The 21,542-nt window shown below is 35.0% G+C and overlaps 1 protein-coding gene across 2 annotated transcripts in view; it reads right to left on the bottom strand.

Annotated features, from left to right (window-relative positions):
* Positions 1-21,542, bottom strand: part of NBEA (neurobeachin) — a 454,830-nt gene that overhangs the window by 153,008 nt on the left and 280,280 nt on the right. For both annotated transcript variants that reach the window (XM_053932002.1, XM_053932009.1), the window contains exon 40: positions 11,519-11,662. In XM_053932002.1, coding sequence (XP_053787977.1) covers positions 11,519-11,662 — 144 coding nt within the window. The remainder of the gene's footprint in view (positions 1-11,518; positions 11,663-21,542) is intronic.

Genomic DNA, 21,542 nt, shown 5'->3' with positions numbered 1-21,542 from the left:
GGGAAGGATAACGAGCTTCGTCTCCAGCCTCCGCCCGGCCCCTCGGCGGTGGCGAGATGCGCTTTTCCAGGGGATGTAAATATTCATTTCCAGCGCGGCTGCGGCCCCGGAGAAGGCCGGGGTCGGGGCTGGGGCTGAGGCTGTGCTGCCCGGGGGAGAGGCAGCCGGAGCAGCGGCACCCGGGGATGCTGCCGGGCGCTCCCCGCGCAGCGCAGGAACCCCGGGCGGCACCGAGGGCGCTTCCCTTCCTGCTCCGGGGGAAAAGCCAACCTGTGGCTGCCTCACTTCTCCCAACAAGCTGGCATTTCTGGAGGGGACCCGTGGCTAGGGTGCTTGTCAGCTCTTGGGACTCTAAGCAAAAGCATCTCTCTTTAAGGATCGTTTCGTTGCCTCTTCCACACTTCTCCGAAGCTATCGGGGCGACCGCAGAGAAAGGCAGCAAACTACCAGAGAAGTTCTGGCCTTAAAACCAGTCCAGAAATCACTTCAGACACATAGGTCTAGCAATCTGTTCAAATGGTGGTTTTTCCCTTTTGCCTGATCCCTGTGGTCAGCACATGTGAATTACATTTCTAAAATAAACTCTACCACACATCTACCTTTTAAAATAATATTTTCTTTCCAAAAGTAAATAATTGTGAAATTAGAAGGTCCCACTGAATAAAAGCAGAATGTAACTTTCCTGCTCCCCTGCATAATTTTTGTCAAACAGAAACTTAATTCCCTGTTCTTGTAACTTAGCTCTTGTATTCTTCAAGTTCAAGTAAAGCAAATCGAGCCAAGTGAAAAGTTCTATTAGGTTTAAAAGTTTGTTATCTGCTAATAGAATATCAGTAAAATTGCACCTCTTAAGGAAAGCTTCTAAAGAGTGGTATTTTGAACTTATTATTTCAAATATTTTCATTTTCAGAAACTGTCATTTTTAGCTGTAAGAGCTAAACATGTGTTATATTCATGAGCCTGAAAATTACACTGGAGGTATATCTGCTATGAAAATTGGGCACAATTACTCCTAAGGAGAGTAAGGTACATGCTTTTATCTGCTGAATTATGAAAAAAAGACATTTACCTGCTGCAGGCCTAGAAATCTGACTTTTAAAATAAAATTTTGGTGATTACCCATAAACAATAAAGTATTAGCTGGGAAAAGTACTTTGAAAACATATCCAATCAGCTCAACCAATTTAATTTTACAACCTGCTGGTAATTACTCTGAAAAAAACCAGGTGGATGTTGGCATATTTAATTTTTAACTGATACTGGTTTAAAAGAAAAACCATATAGATCTTTTTTTCATATAAATATATTCAACATAGATGAACTGAAACCAATACTTTTACTATGTGAAATAGTTTGCATAAATTAAATTTTGTAATTTGATATGACACAAACAAGAATTTTAGATAATAAGAATAATAACTAAAAATCATTCACAAGATACCTGAAATAAGACAACTGAAATTTCCTCAACACTTTAACTATAAAACCAGGTGTATCTGGCATGGAGTTGTATTTGAAATGTATAAAAATCCTTATACTTAAAAAAACTAGATGTAACATATGCACAAGCACACAAAAACTTCAGTTTCTTGAAATGAAAGTCACATAGCATGGAAGTAGAATGAGGTATAGGTACCAGAATCCTTTGGGAAAAGCTCTTTAGTCTGAAAAATATTTCAACCAATTAACATCTAATATAACACATGTAATGCCAAGTAAATAACAAGTAAACAAGGTAAGATTCCTAAACAATTCACAGAATTTAGTCTATTTATGTTCCCATTGTCATCATAAATTTAATTCAAACTACCCTTTAAAAAGATTTCCACAGTAAATATACTGAACTTACATGAGGATGGCTGCCTCCAATTTGTTCTCCGCTATAGCAAATACTTGAAGGCAGTAACTTCACTCAAGCCAAGGCCCTTATAAGAATGTACATACACAGCTCTCTTTACACATCACTTTCAACAATTTCATTAAAGATAATTTGCACAAATTTTTAAATGCAAAAAAACAGAGTCTAAGTCTAAATATGACTATAATCTTGTTTTTTTCTTCCACCACTAAATAATATCCCAAATTAATTTCCCCTGTTTTCAGAGATATCCAAGCTTATTTTGTTGGCTTTTTACTCCTGCACAATCATATGTTTCATATTGTGAGAGAGGCTTTGACTTTTTTTGTTTGTTTAAATGTCATAACCAGTCTGGATAGGCCCTGATATTCAAGATTTTCCCCACTTTTCCCCCCTTTCCTCCACAAAGCACGTAACACTACTACTACTAACATCAAAGATCAACTTAAATGGTCTTTTTCAACAACAATGACTAAACAATTACAGCAATTCAATTCTCTTAAGTGGTTGCCATAACAGCAAGCAAATGTGTTTGATTAGAAAGAAAATGTAAATAAAAACAATATTGCATATTGGAACTGTGAATAAAATAATAAGAAAGAATTACATAGTTCTTATGAGATGATGAAAATAGTTAAATATAGTGTTGCTTGAGAAAAAAAAAAAGTAATTTTATCTCAAACATTTACACACTCACCTATATATTTGAATTAAGTGACATACGCACCTTTACAGGTAAATTATTATTGTTTTAATTCTATACCTTCCTGGTGTCATTAAAAGAAAAATATTAAATAGTACTTTTTCCTAAGGGAAAACATGCATCCCAATATTCCTGGCAATAGCTATTTCTTTATATTGTTCCAAGTGTGGTAGAAAGCAATCACTTAATAGAACAGTTAGAGAATATGCAAAGACAAACTCAACACAAAACCAAAGTCAGTCTTACTGAACCACTGAAGGTCCCGTGGAACAATTAGCTGTGTGTCTAACAGCCCAGAGTAACTCAGAAACACAACATTTGCTCCCGCTTGCTGGTAAAGTCAGATTTACTCTGTGGCACACATGAGAACTTCTGAATGTGCTGACATTCCAAATGGCTTACATGGCTTTAGCATTTTTCCAGGACATGTCCAAGTGCCAACCTGCCAGACGATCAGGTATTAATAAGAGTCAAGACTCCCTCTAATGATTTACACCTGGCCAGAAATATAAATATTTGGGATAGGGACCTCACTACTGCAATGCACACATTTGCCACTTCAAAATTAGATTCATACAGTGTGCTCTGCCTGAAGCTATACCTTGGAAGGACTGAGTAAATTAAGGTGGTTTAGAAACTTAAGAACTTGATTGTTAAGCAGTGCATCCAGATGTTAGTATTCTGCACTGATGCAGTTGGACCTGCACTAGCTCCCTCCTCATTCTCAGGTAAAACTTAAAATACTTTTTAAACTTAGAAAACCTTAAGTGATGCTGAACACACTCACATAAGTAACAATTTTTCTCTCTGGGACAATCACTATAGCTAGCTATTTAATCAAAAAGTAACAGAAAAAAATACACCTTAGAAAAGCATATTTAATGTTCAGAAGAATAACACGTTTAATGTTCATTTAAAGAAGAAAGGAGAAAGCAGAGAGAGCAGCCTGCTATAATGGTATACCTCTGAAACAGGAACTCGAGCTAACGAGTCAGGAACACAAGGGATCAAATCCCATATGCCAGTCTGAGCAAACCAGACTTGACAGGTATCTTATACAGTCCAGTTTGTGTACCTTGTCATGCCCATAGGGCTCAATTAATTAGAAATTTAAGGAAATAAGCCCTTCAGCTTTCATTCCTTCCAGTCTCCTTCAAAAGACTCTTCAGATAAACTGTAAGTCTTGTATTTCTTAAGACCAGAGTGAACAGAAATATTATGTTCAGGTAGCTCATGATATTTTAAAGCTCACTTATATAGATAGTAACTCCTATATCTGTGTGGGAATGAAGACATAGGTTATTGGATCAGCATATAACTTGACAGGTATATTTGGAAAAATCACTTGAGATGTAACAGTTGTTAAATTCAAAATTTTCTGAAAATATGAGTATCTCTAAACCACACCAGAGCCAACTGTAGTGCAACTGTATCTACTAGTTGGCTGCATGTATTGCATTCCCACAGTTAGGGCAATTCAGAAGACTGCTCCATAAATATCCTCTGGTACCTATTGAAAGGAGAAGTGATGCGGCAGGCTCTGTCATTCAACCTTTTTTCCTTAACAACCTGATTCCACTGCTGGAATTTTATTGCTTCTTAGGTCATTACTCTTGTTTAAAAGTTTGTTAAAAATGGCTTTCAGCTTCAGAAATTACAAAAGCAAAATGTCTTCTTCACTGATCTTGTAATTGGCTTCAGAGGAAAAAAGGAAAAGCAAAAAAAGTCCTGTACAAAGGTCAATGAAAGTGATTAGTTTAAACATAGATACTGTCAATACAGTTCTGGATACAGTCCTTCAACTAATCTATGGTGGGTCAGTTCCAGTATGTTCCTATGAAGAATAAATGGATTTTTGCATGGGAACCAATTGCATAGTGAAGATGAAATAAGATGCAAAATGGTTTCCTTATGCTTAGGCCTGTCTTTCTGTGGTTTCCTATATATCAGGTAGCTCATCAGCTTGACCTTTGATGAATTAACCAGTTCCATCCAGAGTGTGGCATGTCAGGAAAAGGGAGAAGCTACAGACCTGTGAAGTCAGAGGCTCCACTGTAGTCTAATTCTGCAGCCTTAGAAAATTCAAATAAAATGTTTCTCAAGGTATGGAAAAAAACAAATTAAATAGACTGGTACCAGCACTCTCAGAGACACTCATAAATACAATCCAGCAGAGTTTGAACTGATTTAATTTTAAAGCTTGGAAAGCAGGATATCTGGTTGCCATTTTAAAAGCTGAAGGTGCTTAGACTTAGGGTTGTTGTACTAAGGTACAAAGAGAAGAGTTCTTCAAAGCTGTGCTTAGGAGCACTATCGTATGTGACTGACAACCACCTTATAAAATATTAAGATATTTTGGATAGTAATATGGAAAAAATTATTAGAATAAACACTGAGCTGTCTAAAAATAGTATGCTATAGAAACTGTGGGCCTTTTTCTTTTTCAACGTGAAAGCCAACTACATATCAAAAGTATAATTGTTTTCAGTTTATGCCTGAATCTATACTCCAAATTAAACTCATACAAATATGTTTTTCTTTTTATACTTAGACTTGAGGATCAACATTTGAATACATAAAAAACAGAAACTATGGAAATCTGGCTGAATTAAATTTCCATGTTTGGAAGTAAAAGGCTTATGTGGTTACGTATCTATCATAGAATGGGAAATGGAATCACTCTTCTTCCACATTCCTGTCACTTTCCCAGACAAGCAACTGCCCCAGTGAAACTCCTATCTTGAGTGCTAATTTGCAATAATAATGAAGTTTGAAGGGAAAAAAAAAAAAAAAGCTGCTTAGTAGTGCATGCTGAATTCAGTGAAGATTTTCCATTGGGAAGCTTGAAAAACTAGGAGAAATATTAAGACTTTTTTGTATTTTGTATTGAAGCTTTTATATTTGTTACTTAACAGGCTTATTTGAGCGTGCACATAGATATACATACTTTCTTAAAGGAAAAAAGCATAAGTATGGCAAAGCTTAAGGTACCTTAGCCACCTTCAGACAGAGAGAAAAAGAAAGAGAAAAAGAAAGTAAGAGTGTAAGAGAGAGAAGAGAGATAAAATGGTAAGGAAAGAAAGAAAGAAGGAAGGAAGTAAGCAAGCTAATAATGATTACCTCTGGCTCTGGAAGTATTAGAAGTACAAGCTGTTGGAAGTTGAGAGAGAATTATTAGGAAGCACCACTGTGTAATTGCTACAGTCTTTGCTGGGTTTCCCTTATGGTTGTTGCTTTCTGCTCTCTGGGCCACTCCAGACCATCAGAGCCACTGGTGTGTGGATGGCAACTGCTGCAGGAGAAGGAGAGAACGTGATGGACAACAGGGCTCTCCCAGCCCCACAGGAGAGGACATACCAGGGCAGGAGGAGAAGAGTTGGAGAGAGAAGATGAGATCACCCTTGGAACCACTGTTGTGCTTTGTTCTCCAGGAGGGAGAATGATGAAGATGATACCTTTTTTCTACTCCTAAATGACCTGAGTAGGCTGTGGTCACTGTTGAAGACAATAGCAATGCTATTTGGTCCTTTCTTTCAATCCATTACTCTAACAGCAGATAATGCAACAAAAATTTCTCTGTTGGTCTCAAATACATTATTTTTATATGCCTGAAAAATCTAATAATTTGAAAATGTGCCTTCTCAGTAGAGGCTCAAGTTTGTGTTCTTTTTTATTTTCATTAAGAAAATCTATTGTTTGTCTACTTGTTTCTCTGTTAAGAAAAACAATAGAAATAATACTACATATACTATTAACATTTTGAGAATGGCAACAGAAGAAAACTCAAGAAAAGATGATCCTCCTTTACTCTTTAGGAATAAGTAAGAAAAAGTTTCAAACAGCTTTGCTTACCAGAGATTGTCTACACTGGTCAACTCTTGTATAGAAAATTCCTTGTCAGACTTTGGCCAAAAGAAGTGTTACCGTAACTCAAAATGTACATGTATAAATTTTAAATGTGTATTATACACCTGAAGATGAGTCAAAATATATGTTTACCATAAAAAAATACTTATTTTGCAAGGTTTTTTGTGTCTTTAGGTGCAGTTCCTTGATGTATTACTGGTTTTATTGCTGCATCTGGTCCTATGTGAGACTTCAGCATAGTTTCAGAAATGTAAATGAGCTGTTTCTATTTGGAATAGAAAATTTCCCCATGGGCTAAATAATTTATCTTTTAATTTTTTTTTCTTTTTGTACTGCTATACAACTTTAATTGTAACTCTGTGCAGTACAACTTTTGGCACTATTCCAATTCCTGCTAATGACATCATCTAAAATTTTTTCATTTGGAAATTGGTCAAAATTATGATGATTTCTATTAGTTTGTCTGAAATGAGACAAAAGGCTTATGTCGCATAGGCCACAAAACAGATGTTGATAATGTTTGTCTGGACTTCAAACAGATGACCTGGAAGTGAAAGGTCTTATATCTCATTAATAATAATACAAGCTGTCAAATCCCCTGACCCAGTGTGTTCCTTAGTACAGGGCAGTAAGTCAATACACTCAGCACACTCCTAAGAAGTCTGGAGAGAAGGCTTTCCACATATTTAGTCTTCAGGCCACTGTGGACTCACTACTCGTGCTGGCTCAGATGGAAGATCAGCTCTTGTTTATTAGCAATAGCGCTGCTTTCTAGAAATACTTCTACTCTGAAGTTCAAAGTTGCTAAAAGTTATGGCAGTACTGGGATGCTGCATCTGTATCAAAATTCCTGGCCCTTTTGTATGGGGGGAGGCTCCTTCCACCTCAAGGCAGATGTCCAAGAAGGGAAGATTCTGTACTGAAGGTTATGATACAGTAAGACTAAAATTCATTAAAGGCAGTTAGTGGCTTTCCTTGTGTTTATTTGGATGAGTTGCTTAATCTGCTCATATAATGGAGCAAACATGTATTTATTCTTGCAAGAGTGTTGTGAGGCTGTAATTCACCATGGCTGATGAGGAAGTCAGCTTCTGAGTTGATTGAGCCCATGCACGTAACCAGATGCCTGCCAAAGCCCTTTGTCTTCCTAAAATAACTCAAAGCATCATATCCTCCTATTTTTATTTCCTTTCTTTCTTTTTAGAAAATACTCTTTTAGAGAGTAGCAAAAGATTCTATCAAGCATCCCTTGCTTGGCTGGGGTATATTTGTTGCTGTCACCAGCTCTATGACAAAAGAGATGAAATGTGCTCCAGTTAAGAACATGTATCTTTCAAAAACGTCACGGCTAAATTCTGCTCTCAAATGCACACAAACAAGTCTCAGCAAGTGAAATGCATCTTCACAACAAAGAAAAGAGAACATCTTCCTAAAATATAGAATTCATAAAACCTAAGTAGATCAACATTTATTTTATTTTTTTAATGACCTATTTCAATGCAAGATCAGTGCTCTAAAATAAAACTCCAACCCAAACAACAAACTTTGTTAGAAGAAAACTGCATATCTACTAGATCTACTACCTTATGTCCCTGTAAAAATGCAAGCTTATAATATTAGAACACACCCACATATTTTTCATTTTGAAACAATCGCTTACTAAGCAGGAGACAAACTGTTAGCAAATTTACATTCTTAAGATCTTAAGAGAAAAGGTAAGTATTTAAGAGTCCTACTGCAGCATTAGGAAATATAAATGGAAAAGAAAAGGACAAGAGTTAGTAATATCAAGTCACTACAGTGGATTTGATTGCATTACCCAGAGATTCACAATATATTAGGAAATTGTTAAAATTGACTGGGCTATCTCAATCATTAGTTCTAAGAGAGATGTGACTTGCCTCTTGAAGTGAACAGTCTGGGAAGAAAAGGAGCTAAAACTGAAACAGAAACATGTAAAATATTTTAATACATAAATGCTAAAACAAGAACGATGTCTTTCACTGACTCATACTGTAAGACAGTTTCAATACTGCTTTTGTTAAAAATTGTGATGCAAACTTATAAGTCATAATCCTAAGACCATAATAACATGGAATCAGATTTTCATATTTTATTAAAATGTTACTTAATATAATGAAATCTGACCAACTGCAATTGCAACATATGGAATACTAAGATTATATAATAAAAATATTCAGACTATAATTATTTAAAAATTCTCCATACCATATGCAATTTATCAAAGTGAACTTTACATTGATTTGTGCCACATGGTTGATGAAAAACTATAAAGAGTCTCTGGAACAAAAGGTATGTACAGATAACTTTGCATGAACAATCTCAATCTGTTTCAAACTTCCCTTTTTTTTCAATTTTAAGTTCACAAATCAAAATATTGTATTATTTATATCCTCTTAGTTAAAAATTTTCTAAAGCCAAACACCTCATCTGTTCAAAATGTGCCTTAGTTTCATGGAATAAACAATGCTAAATTGTTTTAGTTAAATGTGGACAATCTTAAATCAATTGAAACCTGGTTTATAAAGATTTTGTTTAATTCCTATCTCTTACTGAGACAATCCAAATCGTTGTAAATCAGGTTTGAATTGATTTAAGCTTTAAAGTTAAATTGGAGGCATATCTGAATATAGAAATTCCTATGTGTCATTTCACTGTGAGCAGTAACTAGATATAAATGATGCTGTGCAATACCATAACCAGATAGATTTCAAAGATTTCCAGATCATGTATACTAAATGTACATAACTTTAGAATTAGACAAGAACAGACAGTGTGGCTTTATTGGGACCTGCTCTTCAGAGCTGTCAGAGATTGTTCAAACCTTCTTAAGCCAAACCTATACCTTCTTTGCCTACTGCTTTTCTTGATTTCAGTTATTGGACTCAAGTTTCAGAGCCAAATTCTACTTACTGAAAACTGGGAAAAACAGTGATATGATTGTATGGAAAATCATGCAAAATCAGCAGCTAAAGAGAGGGTATCATGAGATTCAGGGTTTTTTTACTAATGTAAATTTTACAGAAGACATGTATGATACTGTGAGTCATCATTAACTCTCAACATCAGCTCCAAAGATGAGTGAGAGTTGAATAGCAAAGGCTGCAGTTAATCTAATGGTAAAACTGAGATAGTGGAGTGTGGGTTCTTTTTGAGAAGCTCACAGGTTTTGGTACCATATGGCACTATTATCACATCACCTCACCGCACTTGGAAGCAGTTTGCTTGCTCTGTTAGCATTGATAGGGAACACAGGGGCATCCTGTCAGTTTTTCAAAAGTGGTTTTTTTTTTCCACTTTCTATTATTTCTGCTTTTGCAATACTGACAATATCGCCCAATTTTACAAACAGTAAAAGCAAAGGACTAGAATGACTGTGCCATGTCCTCAGGGAGCAGGGGTTGCCATCCAGCAGCAATCTTGAGTAAAAGGATAAATTGCCCATTAATTCTTAAGGACACATTGAAATGCAGAGGGATGTAGCTATAGGAATAGTATTGAACAAAGTATCAGTGTTGTGGCATAGAGAAGAACTTCATATCTAACTGAGATTTTCTAGACTGGGTAAGAATTTTTCATGTCCACTTTGCAGTTTTTTATCAATATTTCAATTAAAATGCATATTCAGCCTCTAAACAGCCTTTTAAACTACTATTTGCATATTTAGTTAGAAACACCGTTCTTAGATATAAGAACTTAGCCAAAGCAGTACTGAGTTTTCCTTCTAAAAGAGAAAGGGACATTGATCAAATTATCCCATTTATGGTCCTGCTTGATACACTCTTTTATTGACTTTAGACAACAGTGTCTCAGCAGCAGTTAGCAGCAGATTGAGAAAGCAAGTAGAGTGACATATTAACTGTGATAATCATATACTGATGCTTGCTCCCAAATTAAACCATCTATTTCCCCCTCTCTGCTCTTCTCTAGTTCTAAAGTACAAGACTAACTTCCAAGTAGGCGGTTGTTGGGGTTTTTTTGCCTCTTCATTTTTTGTGGGATTTTTGTTTGTTTGTTTTGCTTTGGTTTTATTTTTGTTTTTTTTTAATCCTCTATTTATGATCTTATCTTTGCTACAGATTTTCTCTATGTATCAGAAGAAAGTGCAGGAGCGAAGATAGCTATTTCAGAAATTCAGTTATGCAGAAAATAAATGATGACATCACAAAAATCTCATTTAGTGGAGTAATTTAATAAAGATACTCCTAAGTAAATTAATCTAAAAAATTTCATACTTCTCAGTTTTATCCCATCTGAGAGAAGAGTGCATTTTCAACTTTCAACATGTCCTTTTTTCCAGACTACTTCCCCGAGAAGGTAGTATGATCTCTAAGACAGAGCTGTAACAGAACCTGCTAGAAGACAGATAAACAGATCTCACTGCACTCCTTCACCCAGGAAAGGACCAGAAGAGCTCTCATGCATATTTACAGAGGGTTCATTCCCAGCTCATATGCTAACTCAAAGTTCATAGCTTGGTTACAGCTTCATTCTCTCTTAGTCCTTGCTTAAAACAGGCAACTTTTTCTCTTGCTGTGACAGATGGGTTGAGATACTGCAGATCCCCCTTAACTCCATCACTGAGAGAACTGGGTGCCAGCAGGAGGGCAGGTGTCTCTGCACAATCTGCGGGGCACTTGAGATCAGGCACAAGCACACTCTGACTCACAAAACCCTGACTTGTGGAATGAGTTCACATTTGCAATTTAACACAAAAAAAAAAAAAACAAACAAAAAAAACCCCAACAAAATAGAGGTTTCACATTGGTATTTACAGATTTTTCAAGAAGTGACCCTCACTAATAAAAGGACTTGAGGTATTGTTGTTTCTCACATCTCTGCTCAAAGACTGTGCAATGGGCAAATGCTTTGTACTCACTGCCCATACCTCAAGGAAGTAGAGAGGAAACAATAAAATCTGAAATGCAAAGAATCTGTTCATATTGCTATTGTATGCTTAGCTGTCAATATTAAAACATTAACCACAAAGGTTAAGAACTAAATAAGAACTAACAAGCTTAAAAGAGCCTTTTGACTCTTATCTTAGTTCTAATGAAAAGTATAATTACCTGCGAGGTTATCAATCTCTTTTTCTTGTAGCAGGCTAACAGCATCATCATCTCCTTCCAGCATAAGCTCTGTTTCTGCATTCTGATTTACCACAGCTTGGCTTCGGAAAGTTTTCTTTGACTTCACTACATCCTCTTCAGTGCCTAAAAAAAAAAGTTACAAATGTTGTGAATTTACCTGAATAATATTTTAAATATAAAACAATGATAGTCAAGTACTAAAAACATTACAGTATAGATCATCTTTATCAAAAAGAAAAGAAGGGACATTTTCTAAAACTTTACCAAGGTTTACAAAATATGCAGGTCTATTCTGTTTTCTGTCCTGAATAAAATACAAACTTTTCCACAAAGACTCTCCTGGTTTTAATAATTGCTATTTACTTTGTGTTCAATGTTGTTCCATTAGTTTTCCACCTGCAACAAATTCAGCAGAAATTTCTTTTGGGTTCCTGGTGACCTGACTCTGACTGACCTGAGAGCACAAGCCACCTACTCTAAATAAAGAAGCTGCTTTCAGGAATCAAAATCTCTCAGGATTTTTGTCTTTTCAGATAGGAGGGACAGGGTGGTGAAGCAGGAGTTGCTTTATCTCTGACACAGAGTAACAAAGTAGAGATTCAGAAAAGACTGAAAAAAAGACAAGCACAGTGAGGGAACTTTGGTGCACATCTGTGCATGTGTTTTTAAGCAACACAATAAAAATGGCGGTACATGGATATGTGCCAATCACCTAAAGGTTTTCATTGATAATATTCATTTCTCTTGACTACAGTTGGATTTTTCTATTTAGCCTGATGGTTCCTTATGGCAGGAGATTTAACTTATTGCATTTTGGGAATATCTTACTGGAACTTGCCTGATTTTATTCTTACTATGTAAAAAATAAATCCTAGTGTGGTCAAATCACAGAATGATAATTAGGTTTTATATCATAAATACCTTTATGCTGCTGTTGTGACCTCCTCATAGCATTTCTTTCTTAGCTGGGAAGAGGTCATAAGTTTTATTTTCAGCACTATGGACTCATAGTAGCCTCAAGCAAGAAAGATTTCTATTTTTTTTCTTAAACAGAAAACCCTGCATCTTCACCTTGGACCATAAAGACCTGGGCATCTCCACTGCTGTCAATCAAGAAATAAACCCTCTAAACTATCTCTCTTTTTTTGTAGGATAATTTGGAAATTTGTTTCCTACTAAGCTACAGAATGAGTGTGAAAATAAGGATAACTATGCACATGTGGGTTCTGTTTGTCTTCCACAATGCCTGAACTTAAACAGGATGAAAACTATCATGGCAGATGTAAATTGCTGAGGTAAAATCCATTAAGACTCATGCCCCCCTATTAATACAGGGCAACTAAGAGGAATACAGTAAGCAGACAGGTTAGTGAAGATACATACATGGAATGGAATTGATGTATCAGGCAGTTTTGTTATTGCCAGCAGTTGGGAAGATGTTATGATTTTACCTCCTACTCTTATAATTAATTAGAGCCTTTTAATTAGTTTGTGCACAGGAGACTCACACCACATAAATAAAAATACTGGAGGCATATCTTTCTGAGGGTGTTTTTACTCTGTTTGAAGATCACTGCTAACATGCCACTTCATCTCAGGCTGAGATAACTCATGTTTTACATGGCCTAACATCAACCTCTTGGATACTATTGCTATAATCTCAATTGCTGTTTCTGAAACTATATTCTGAAACTCTGAAAAGGTGAAGAGAAACAAGTAAGCAAAACCCTATTTTTTTTCACCAAGCTCAAAATTAGGGACTTGTTTGCTGTTGTCTCCATTAGGACCATTCTGATAGCGATTAAGGCGCTGTATTTTAAATATGCTGTGTTTTGCTGTGTTCGCTTATAAGGCTGTGATCATTACCTCACTTGCATAGGTTTTTACTTAATTCAACTAACTATAATTATTTATAACTAAAACTGGTTCAATTAACTAATTGTTGGAAAAGTTTTCAGGATTAGTACAAGTTTTGGATTTTTTTGTTTGGTTGGTTTGTATTTATTTTTTCTTCCTTAGTCATAAAAAGAAGCAAGAATAGGAAAAAAAAACACAAAAAAGTAATGTGCTGTAACAGATTTTCAGTTGCATTACATCAGAATTGTTCTGTATATTAAATCAGTAGGTCAGGATCTTGATATACTTCTGTTTACAGCAAGGGAGTTGAGCATCATTTGGCACAAATAACAATACCTGTTGTGACACCAGAGGAGACTGGGCCTGAGATGAACTAACATGGTGGAGGAAGAAAGCACCAAAACACCATTCCCTTCCTTTTTGGTAGCTCTAATCAGGTTTATGTAAGTTTCTGAGCTTTACAAAATGAGATAATCTTCAAATTAACTAATTGAAAAGCACTAATCTGGAGTAAGAGCCAATAATTTCTGCAGTAATTGATTTATGACAATTCTATCAAATTAATTATGCATTAAAACATATTTCTTAAATTACTAGGAAAAAAAATCACAAGCTCCAAATCATTACTAACATTTAAACTACATTCAATGAACTTGAAATTTAGGATATTTTAAATCCCTTGTGATGATTGTACCAGATTACAGAAATACTGCCAGACACAGGTGTAAGAAACATGGTAGAGTAGAAGGCATTAAATTAGTTTGGCAAATTTGGAGCTTAGCAACAAGACAAATATATATAAAATCCATTCTGGTTTATAACATTAAAAATACATTTTTTTCCTATGAAATATAATAGATAGTCCTTCTTTGTCCTGATGGAAAAAAAACCCTCTGGTTTGGCTGTTGTTAAAATTTATCACTCTGTTGAGTGCACCTTAGTTTTGCTGTACTGTACCAAACATCTATCTAAATGAAAGTGTACAGGACCTGGAGTTGCCCTTCAATCACTATATCCTTTATGAATTAGAGTTCCATTTATCAAAATTACAGCAAGAAGAGTAAGGTCTCACAGGGCTGTCTCATTACAAGGCTTGTAAACACTGTCCTTACAAAGAAATGGTTTAACACCTAACAAATCAAAAACTGATTGGGAATAGAATTTATTTGAGATCATCTATCTTCGGAAGACGTGCTGTACTGAGTGCACTTCGTGGCCTTTCTACCCATTCATCAAGAAATTAACAAGCTAATACCACAGACCACCAGATCTCCTTGGATCCTGAAATGTGAAATATGTTCAAAACAGATCTGTCACAGATGTTCTTTTTTTATATTTCAAGACAACTTCAAAAAGGTTTTAAAACAAGACAAACTGTCCGAATAAGAGTAAGAAGAAAAACAACTTGTCTCTTTAAAACCAGACAACAAACTGAATAAAAAATTATATGACATAAATCTATGTCTATTATTGTTAGCAGTGATATAAAAAGAAGAAATGAATAAATAAATATTTGATATTTCAGTGTGCTGGAAAAAAAATCAAAACTCTTTTTTTTTCAAAGCTTCAGCAAAATTACTATGAAATTAAATCTATGGCCAGACATTTCATTTCAAAATTTTTAGCACACAAGGATCCTGTGTTTTAAAGACACAAAATGAAATTGTATTAAGTCTAATTAGAATATGTTCCAAATCCATTAAAACATGAAAACATAAAACAAAACTAGATGTCATTTCAAGAAAGCAATGTTGTGACACTGGAGGGCACAGAACTAGAACTGGCAGATGCTATCAGCTCTTGTCCTTATTAAGTTCCTTCTTAAGGGATATTTTGAGGGATAGACTTAAGGGATAGACTGGGATTTGGAAACGAGCCTTGAAGCAAGCAGCTAAGTATTTCTTAAAACTACATTTTGCAAAGATTTTGAAGGCAATAAGTCACTCAGATTGCACTGAAGTCCAGCTGAATTTGGTGACTTACTTTCTTGAAACTTAAAGGCTCTGTCTTAAACATATTTCAAAAGAATATATGCACAGGACTAGATAAGCTGTTAAAAATTCTTCTTTCATTACACTTGATTATTTTTGTAAATGTGCATGTTACAAACTGTCTTTCTGCAGTAATTTCAGGATAACTGAAAACAGCTCACCTTTAAAAGAAATTAAAGAAACCAACCAACATTATTTTACAAAACCTCAATATTTATGGGAAGACGTGTTTTTTATATGCCTGAAAGATTGTATGAGCTACACAGTAAACTTGTTCAGTATTGACAAGAATGTAATCATCTCTCTTCTAGTCTAGCATGACTTTTCCTTAAACAGAAACTATTAAACAGTCAAAAAGAACCAACCAAACAAAACCAACCAAACAAAAAACAAAACCACAACCAAAACAATCAAACAAACAAAAAAAATGAAACAAAAAAACACCCAAACAAAAACCACCAAAAAACTCCCCCCCAAAAAAAGAACCACAAAAACCATTACCACAACCCCTCAAAACCTAAAAATTTCTCTAATAAGTACAGGACAATCTAATGTTAATTTTCAGCTACAGCCACTAGAAGTATTTAATATAGGCAATACTTCATGCAATAGGGGTGGGCTGTGTGGGTGTTTTATGTTATCTGAATTTTTGAGTCTTTATTTTCAACTAAATCAATGAATTCCCTATTGGGTTCTGTAGGTCACAATAGGTTCTAGGGATTCAATCTACATTTCAAAGACACTGTAAGGGTCCAGATTCACAAAACATGTCCCTAAATAAAATTTTAAAATTAACAGTCCAAACACAGTATATTATTGATTTATTTTATGTTTATGTACTTATTTCTTAAAAAATTAAACTAATTACTCTGATTAGTTGAACACAGCAAGGGAGTTTCTAGCTCTCTCTTCTATTTATTTACTATATATCCAAATGTAGTGTTTTGTGTTTTTTTCTTTCTGCATTTAGTAAAAAAGGAAGTTTAAAATATGGTTATTTCTAAGAAAAGTTTGCTTGGTAATACTGTAGTCAACAAAAGGAGACTACTGCTTCTTATAAAGTTGTTTCCATAGTTTACTTCAACGAATTACCGATAAGGCAATTTATGTAGTGAATGCTCTTTGATCTTTGAAGAGAGATGGCAGAATGGAAAGTTAACCTCATTTTAATGTTACCTAAATATACTGACAGGAAATTCTAATGTTTCCAAACATCTGGAAATCTGCTTCATGGGATGGTGTTCTTCTTTTCTATAAGAAACCTTTTTCATATACTGTCTTTTACAGTTTTATGTGGCTTCTAAAGGAGCATTTGACATAAGTAAAGTCTGTTCTCTTTACAGTAAAATTCTGCATTTAATTAAAACTCTTTTTTATAGTGACTAAAGTAGAGTTTCTGTGAAGCTTAGCTCTCCTCAGAAAGTTTTAAGGGTAAACTTGCTTTTTACTCCTTACAGATCTTACAGTATGTACTGCTCTGTAGAACACTGATTTTCTTGCTGAATTTTCATCACAGAAGGTAGTTTCCACTAATTTGTTAAATAAAGGAATTCAGTATTAGTTCCTCACAGGAGGCTACCTGACAGTTCATGATGTGAACCATGAAATTGTATCACAGTTGAAATATAATTTATCAACAGAGTTTGAAAGAACAAAGCATTTTTTTAGAGAGATTTTTTTCTTTATTGCACAAACTTCTACAAGAAGAACCAAGCTTATTTATGGAGAAAAATAAAATGTACCGCTATTATCTGAATTTTTTGTTCATTCAACTAATAATAGTTGAAAATACTTAGAAAAAAAGATTTGCTAGATAATCTATCTTCCTGCTTTATGTATTCTAACATACATAAAGCTTTCATTGCTAATCTTCAGTAACTTGATTAGGCACCGGTACCCTCGCAGCAGTCACAGTTATGCAGAGCAGCTGCCTGGGAGTCTGTAAACTGACCTCTACAAAACCCAGCAAGATTAAATCCTCGATATGTTGCCTACTCTATCTCAGCCTAGTATCTTCCTGCAGGACTACGGAGCCAGCTTTCCTTGGGCTGTGCTCGCTCCATGGGAAACGTGCCCTGCCTATCCCTAGGTCAGCTCAAGGGACTGAACTTTTGGCTTTGTGCAGCAGCCCAATGCTGGCACATCACAGCCAACCCCAATAAGCTGTCCCCACCTGTGCCTGCTGGGGTTGTTATTTAAATTGCAATGTGTTTCTGGAATGGGCAGCTTTGACTGGCATATAATTGAGTTTCCCCAGAGAATCAGAGAAGTGACTGTTGATAAAGGAAGGCTGGTTTTAATAGATTTAATAAAAACCAGAGAAATCTAAATCACATTTTCATTATTAGGGATCTTTGAAGAAATGAGGAAAAAAAACTATAAAAATTGCATAGAAATTTAAAATTGTGTATTTTTGTATTGGAAATTACTTCCACCAAAAGTTAAACCAAATCACATTTTTGTTTTCTATAATGGAGAAATAGCTGGAAATTTAATCATAGACATTCTATCAATTTTTCTCTAATTTTTATACCTAACATCTGACCAAATGATCTTCTTCATATAAGTAACTTGTAAATAAATACTTAACTGCTTTATATGTTTTCCTTTTCATATTATCAGATGTTTTGCACTGTAAAACAAGACTGACACAGACTAAGCCAATGAAGAGATTGAGAATACAGGCAAGGCCAAAACAAACATGTTTCTCAGATGAGGCTGAGGGCTTTTTAAAAAATAAATACTTGTAGTCAAAGTGTTTTATATTAATAGAAATGGTCCCTCATAAAAATAAAGGTTAAAGTACCATGTTGCCATGTTGGACACTCTTTTTTTTTTTTTTTTTTCCCAGACACAAAAATTGAGATTCAGAGTGCTCATGAAATTTATTTTTAGCAGTTGCCTAGACTGTTATTATATCTATTTGAGATTTCAGGATTTTTGAGTGCATGAGAGGGATCCTGCACTGATTCAGCACTGACTGTAAACAGCCAGCGGGAGTCAGATATTCCCAGTCCAGCAAGTGTTCCAATGCATTTCAAGCTCCTGAAAGGCAGTCCCCATTCTGGAACCAGAGGGAGTCCCTCTGACAGGAACTAACAACAGTCAAATGTTTATATTTGGATTAAGATGTAGTTTGCCACTGTAACTTGTACACAGAGGAATGGATTTATATTTCATGACTGACAACCTTTACAAATCCCTGGAAGTTTGAAGGGCAGCATTTTGGTGTATACTGTAGCTTGATAAATTGCAGAAAGAAACCAAATTCTTCTGCAAATAATTTCAAGCAAAGATGATACAAGAAAAATAATTAAGAGCAATAAAATTTTCCTAGGTGCATTTCTAGCCATTAAAAAAAAAAGTACAGTAATAGCTGAGAGGAAAATATCTACATCACACCAACAGTTATTGCTCAGTGGAAAGGACATCAAGGACACTTGTGAGTAAGAGAATTGGATCAATATTAACGCGATTTTCATTTCATGCTTCCCCAACTCCAGTAAGCTGACAATATACTCTGATTATGTGAACTGCTTCTGAGTAACATAGAAAAGGTTATTAGAGCAAGAGGTGGAAATGGAATGCACTTTTTATATTGACAGGTCTGCTAATAGACTGTACTGATTTTCAAAGCCATGCAATGTGTTTTCACAATTTGGTTTTGACAGTAAAAAGGAATTTCATTTATTCTTAATTCAAGATATTCATATTTAAGCAAATCTTCCTTAAGACAGGCTCCTGAAGAGGGAAACCAAACTATTTGAATAGAAAAATGTAATTAATAAGGCAAGAAAGAAAAGGTGATTGAATTTCAATATGTATGACATGATAATGAAACGATGACAAAAATTTGCTAAACAAGGTATTCTATGCTTTTGACATAGCATCTGATAAAACCTTTTTAAGATGACATAAAAGTGAAAAACATGCCTATGTCACATCCTAATGTTGAGGCTTAAATTATATCTGAAAAGTTTTAGATTAGTTCCTAAGCAACATTCCCCAGGAGAAGACATGTTCTGACTATCTACTTGCAGACCTTCAAGCCAGGATCAATGTTGTCAGATTTCTAAACTGGCACACTCCATACTGAGGAACTGCACCCACATATGCTGCCATTAATTTTGCTTCCTGTTCACAAAACCAAAAAAAAAAAAAAAAAAAAAAAAAAAAAAAAAAAAAATCTAATTGAAAAGGCTAACTAATGATAAAGCCTTGGAAAGAAATGAAATGCTCTTTGAAAATACAAACACTTGATAATGCAGTGACATGGAAAAAATGGCATGGCATTTCATGAAATTCTATGAAAAGAAAGTGGCAACCCTCTTTGTGACAGGGAATTGGAACTACATTATCTTTAAGATCCCCTTCTACTCAAGCCACTCTATTATTCTATGAAATGTGATCTTACCTCCCAACCAGGGTATGCTACCCCAACATTTGTAACCCTTACTTAATATTTAAAAATTAGAGTCTCCAAACTGTGTGGCTGGTCCAAACCTGAATATTTTTAAAAGGAAAATGCATACTACATATCCGCAAGTTTTTAATACTCCCTTTCTGTGGTCATGACTGATTATGTCTTTTCTAGAAGGCAATTTTGCCCCTCATCACTTAAGGTTTTGCTCTCAGATCCAAAAAAGATTGGCTCTTTGGAAACAGCCACTGTACAGAGACATAATCGAACATAAAAAAAAAAAATCTCTAGTGTAGGCAATGAATGTGTAGGAAGTAAGTTTAAAATTTTTTATAGTAGCTATCATAATTCCAGCAGTTACGCAGCCATTACAATTTCTATCAAGACTACTTATTTACAGAAGAAAGCTTCCACAGCTCATGATTAGGGCTTTGAGAGATCCATCTGCCAACATATCTGAAATTACTTTATCTTTCTGGAATGGTAATCTTTTCAAGTGAAACTCTTCTCTTCTGAGGCATACAAAAAAAACATCTAATGCAGTCTTTACACAGACAAAATTTCCTAAACACGACATAATGTCACATAACATAATGTTTCTTTAAAGGATTATCAATGTTAGAAATAAATAATAAATTTGTCAATATAAAAATGTCATTAGAACATCTAGATTTACTTTCTAGATTCTCTCTGCTTCACTGTGTCCAAATGCAATTTTTTCTTCATGTAGACCACCACATCTTCAGAACTGGTTTACATATTTTCACTCAGCAGCTAAAGTAACTGGTGGGAAGAATTACTTCTATTTCAGCATCAATCAATGCCTATAGCAACACCAGACAAAGGACAGCACCCACAGGATATGCACATTTGTGAGGCTTCATTGTGGCTCTAACACTGCGATATTTGTGTTTAAATCTTAGAGCTGCTAAGGGACTACACTCTAGTAGCAGCAGACAGCCCTTCTGTTTGGGCCAGGCTGCTGTAAATACATAAACTCCTCCAAGCTGGAAATAATCTAGCAATAGCAGTTATCTATCAAAGTTATCTATTTAAATAGCAATTATTTATGAAATTAAAATAAAAGCTTTGAAATTTTCTTGATTTGAAACAGAATTTCACTCTATACTTTTTTTTTAATTATTACTTTTAATTTTTTTTAACCAAAAATAGCTGCAGTTATAGAACATCTTTGTTTCATGCAGACCAGCAGATGAAGAAGGAAAGAGTAGTGGTCTATTATTAAAACAGCTCAATGAGATAATTGAAATGGGTGAATGGTAATCACTGTCCCAGGTAGAAGGCCTGAGTGTGTATTAAGAAGAGCTAGCCCACAAAAATCTAAGCAGCAGTCAGCAGTAAAGAAAAAAGGAGAGCAGTATTTTATTTCACTTTCCATTAAGCTGCCACATGGGGTCTGTGACATCTTTCATTCTGCTTCACAAATATTACAAGAGAGCACAAATCTTGCATGCAACTGCAGGGATATTTGCAAAATTTCTATGCTTATGTTAAATTTGCAAGCACTAGCATCATTATTTTCCATTTAGATGAGAGCTGAGATGATATTTAGACAATGTGATCAGCTTTTTAAGGGCATAGGATTGAATGATTTGTGCTATTTGGCAAAAGGGACACCAATACTTTTTGAGTATTATGCATAGTTCTTTCAGCTGTGAAAGTGTATCTATTGTAGATAATGTTCAGGGTGTTATGCAAACACTCCAGAAGATGT

This window comes from Vidua chalybeata, chromosome 2 (genome assembly GCF_026979565.1).
Source record: "Vidua chalybeata isolate OUT-0048 chromosome 2, bVidCha1 merged haplotype, whole genome shotgun sequence".
In the NCBI taxonomy this organism is placed as follows: Eukaryota; Metazoa; Chordata; class Aves; order Passeriformes; family Viduidae; genus Vidua; species Vidua chalybeata.
The sequence above is the reverse complement of the archived record's forward strand: the minus strand, read 5'-3'. Positions and strand labels throughout refer to the sequence as shown.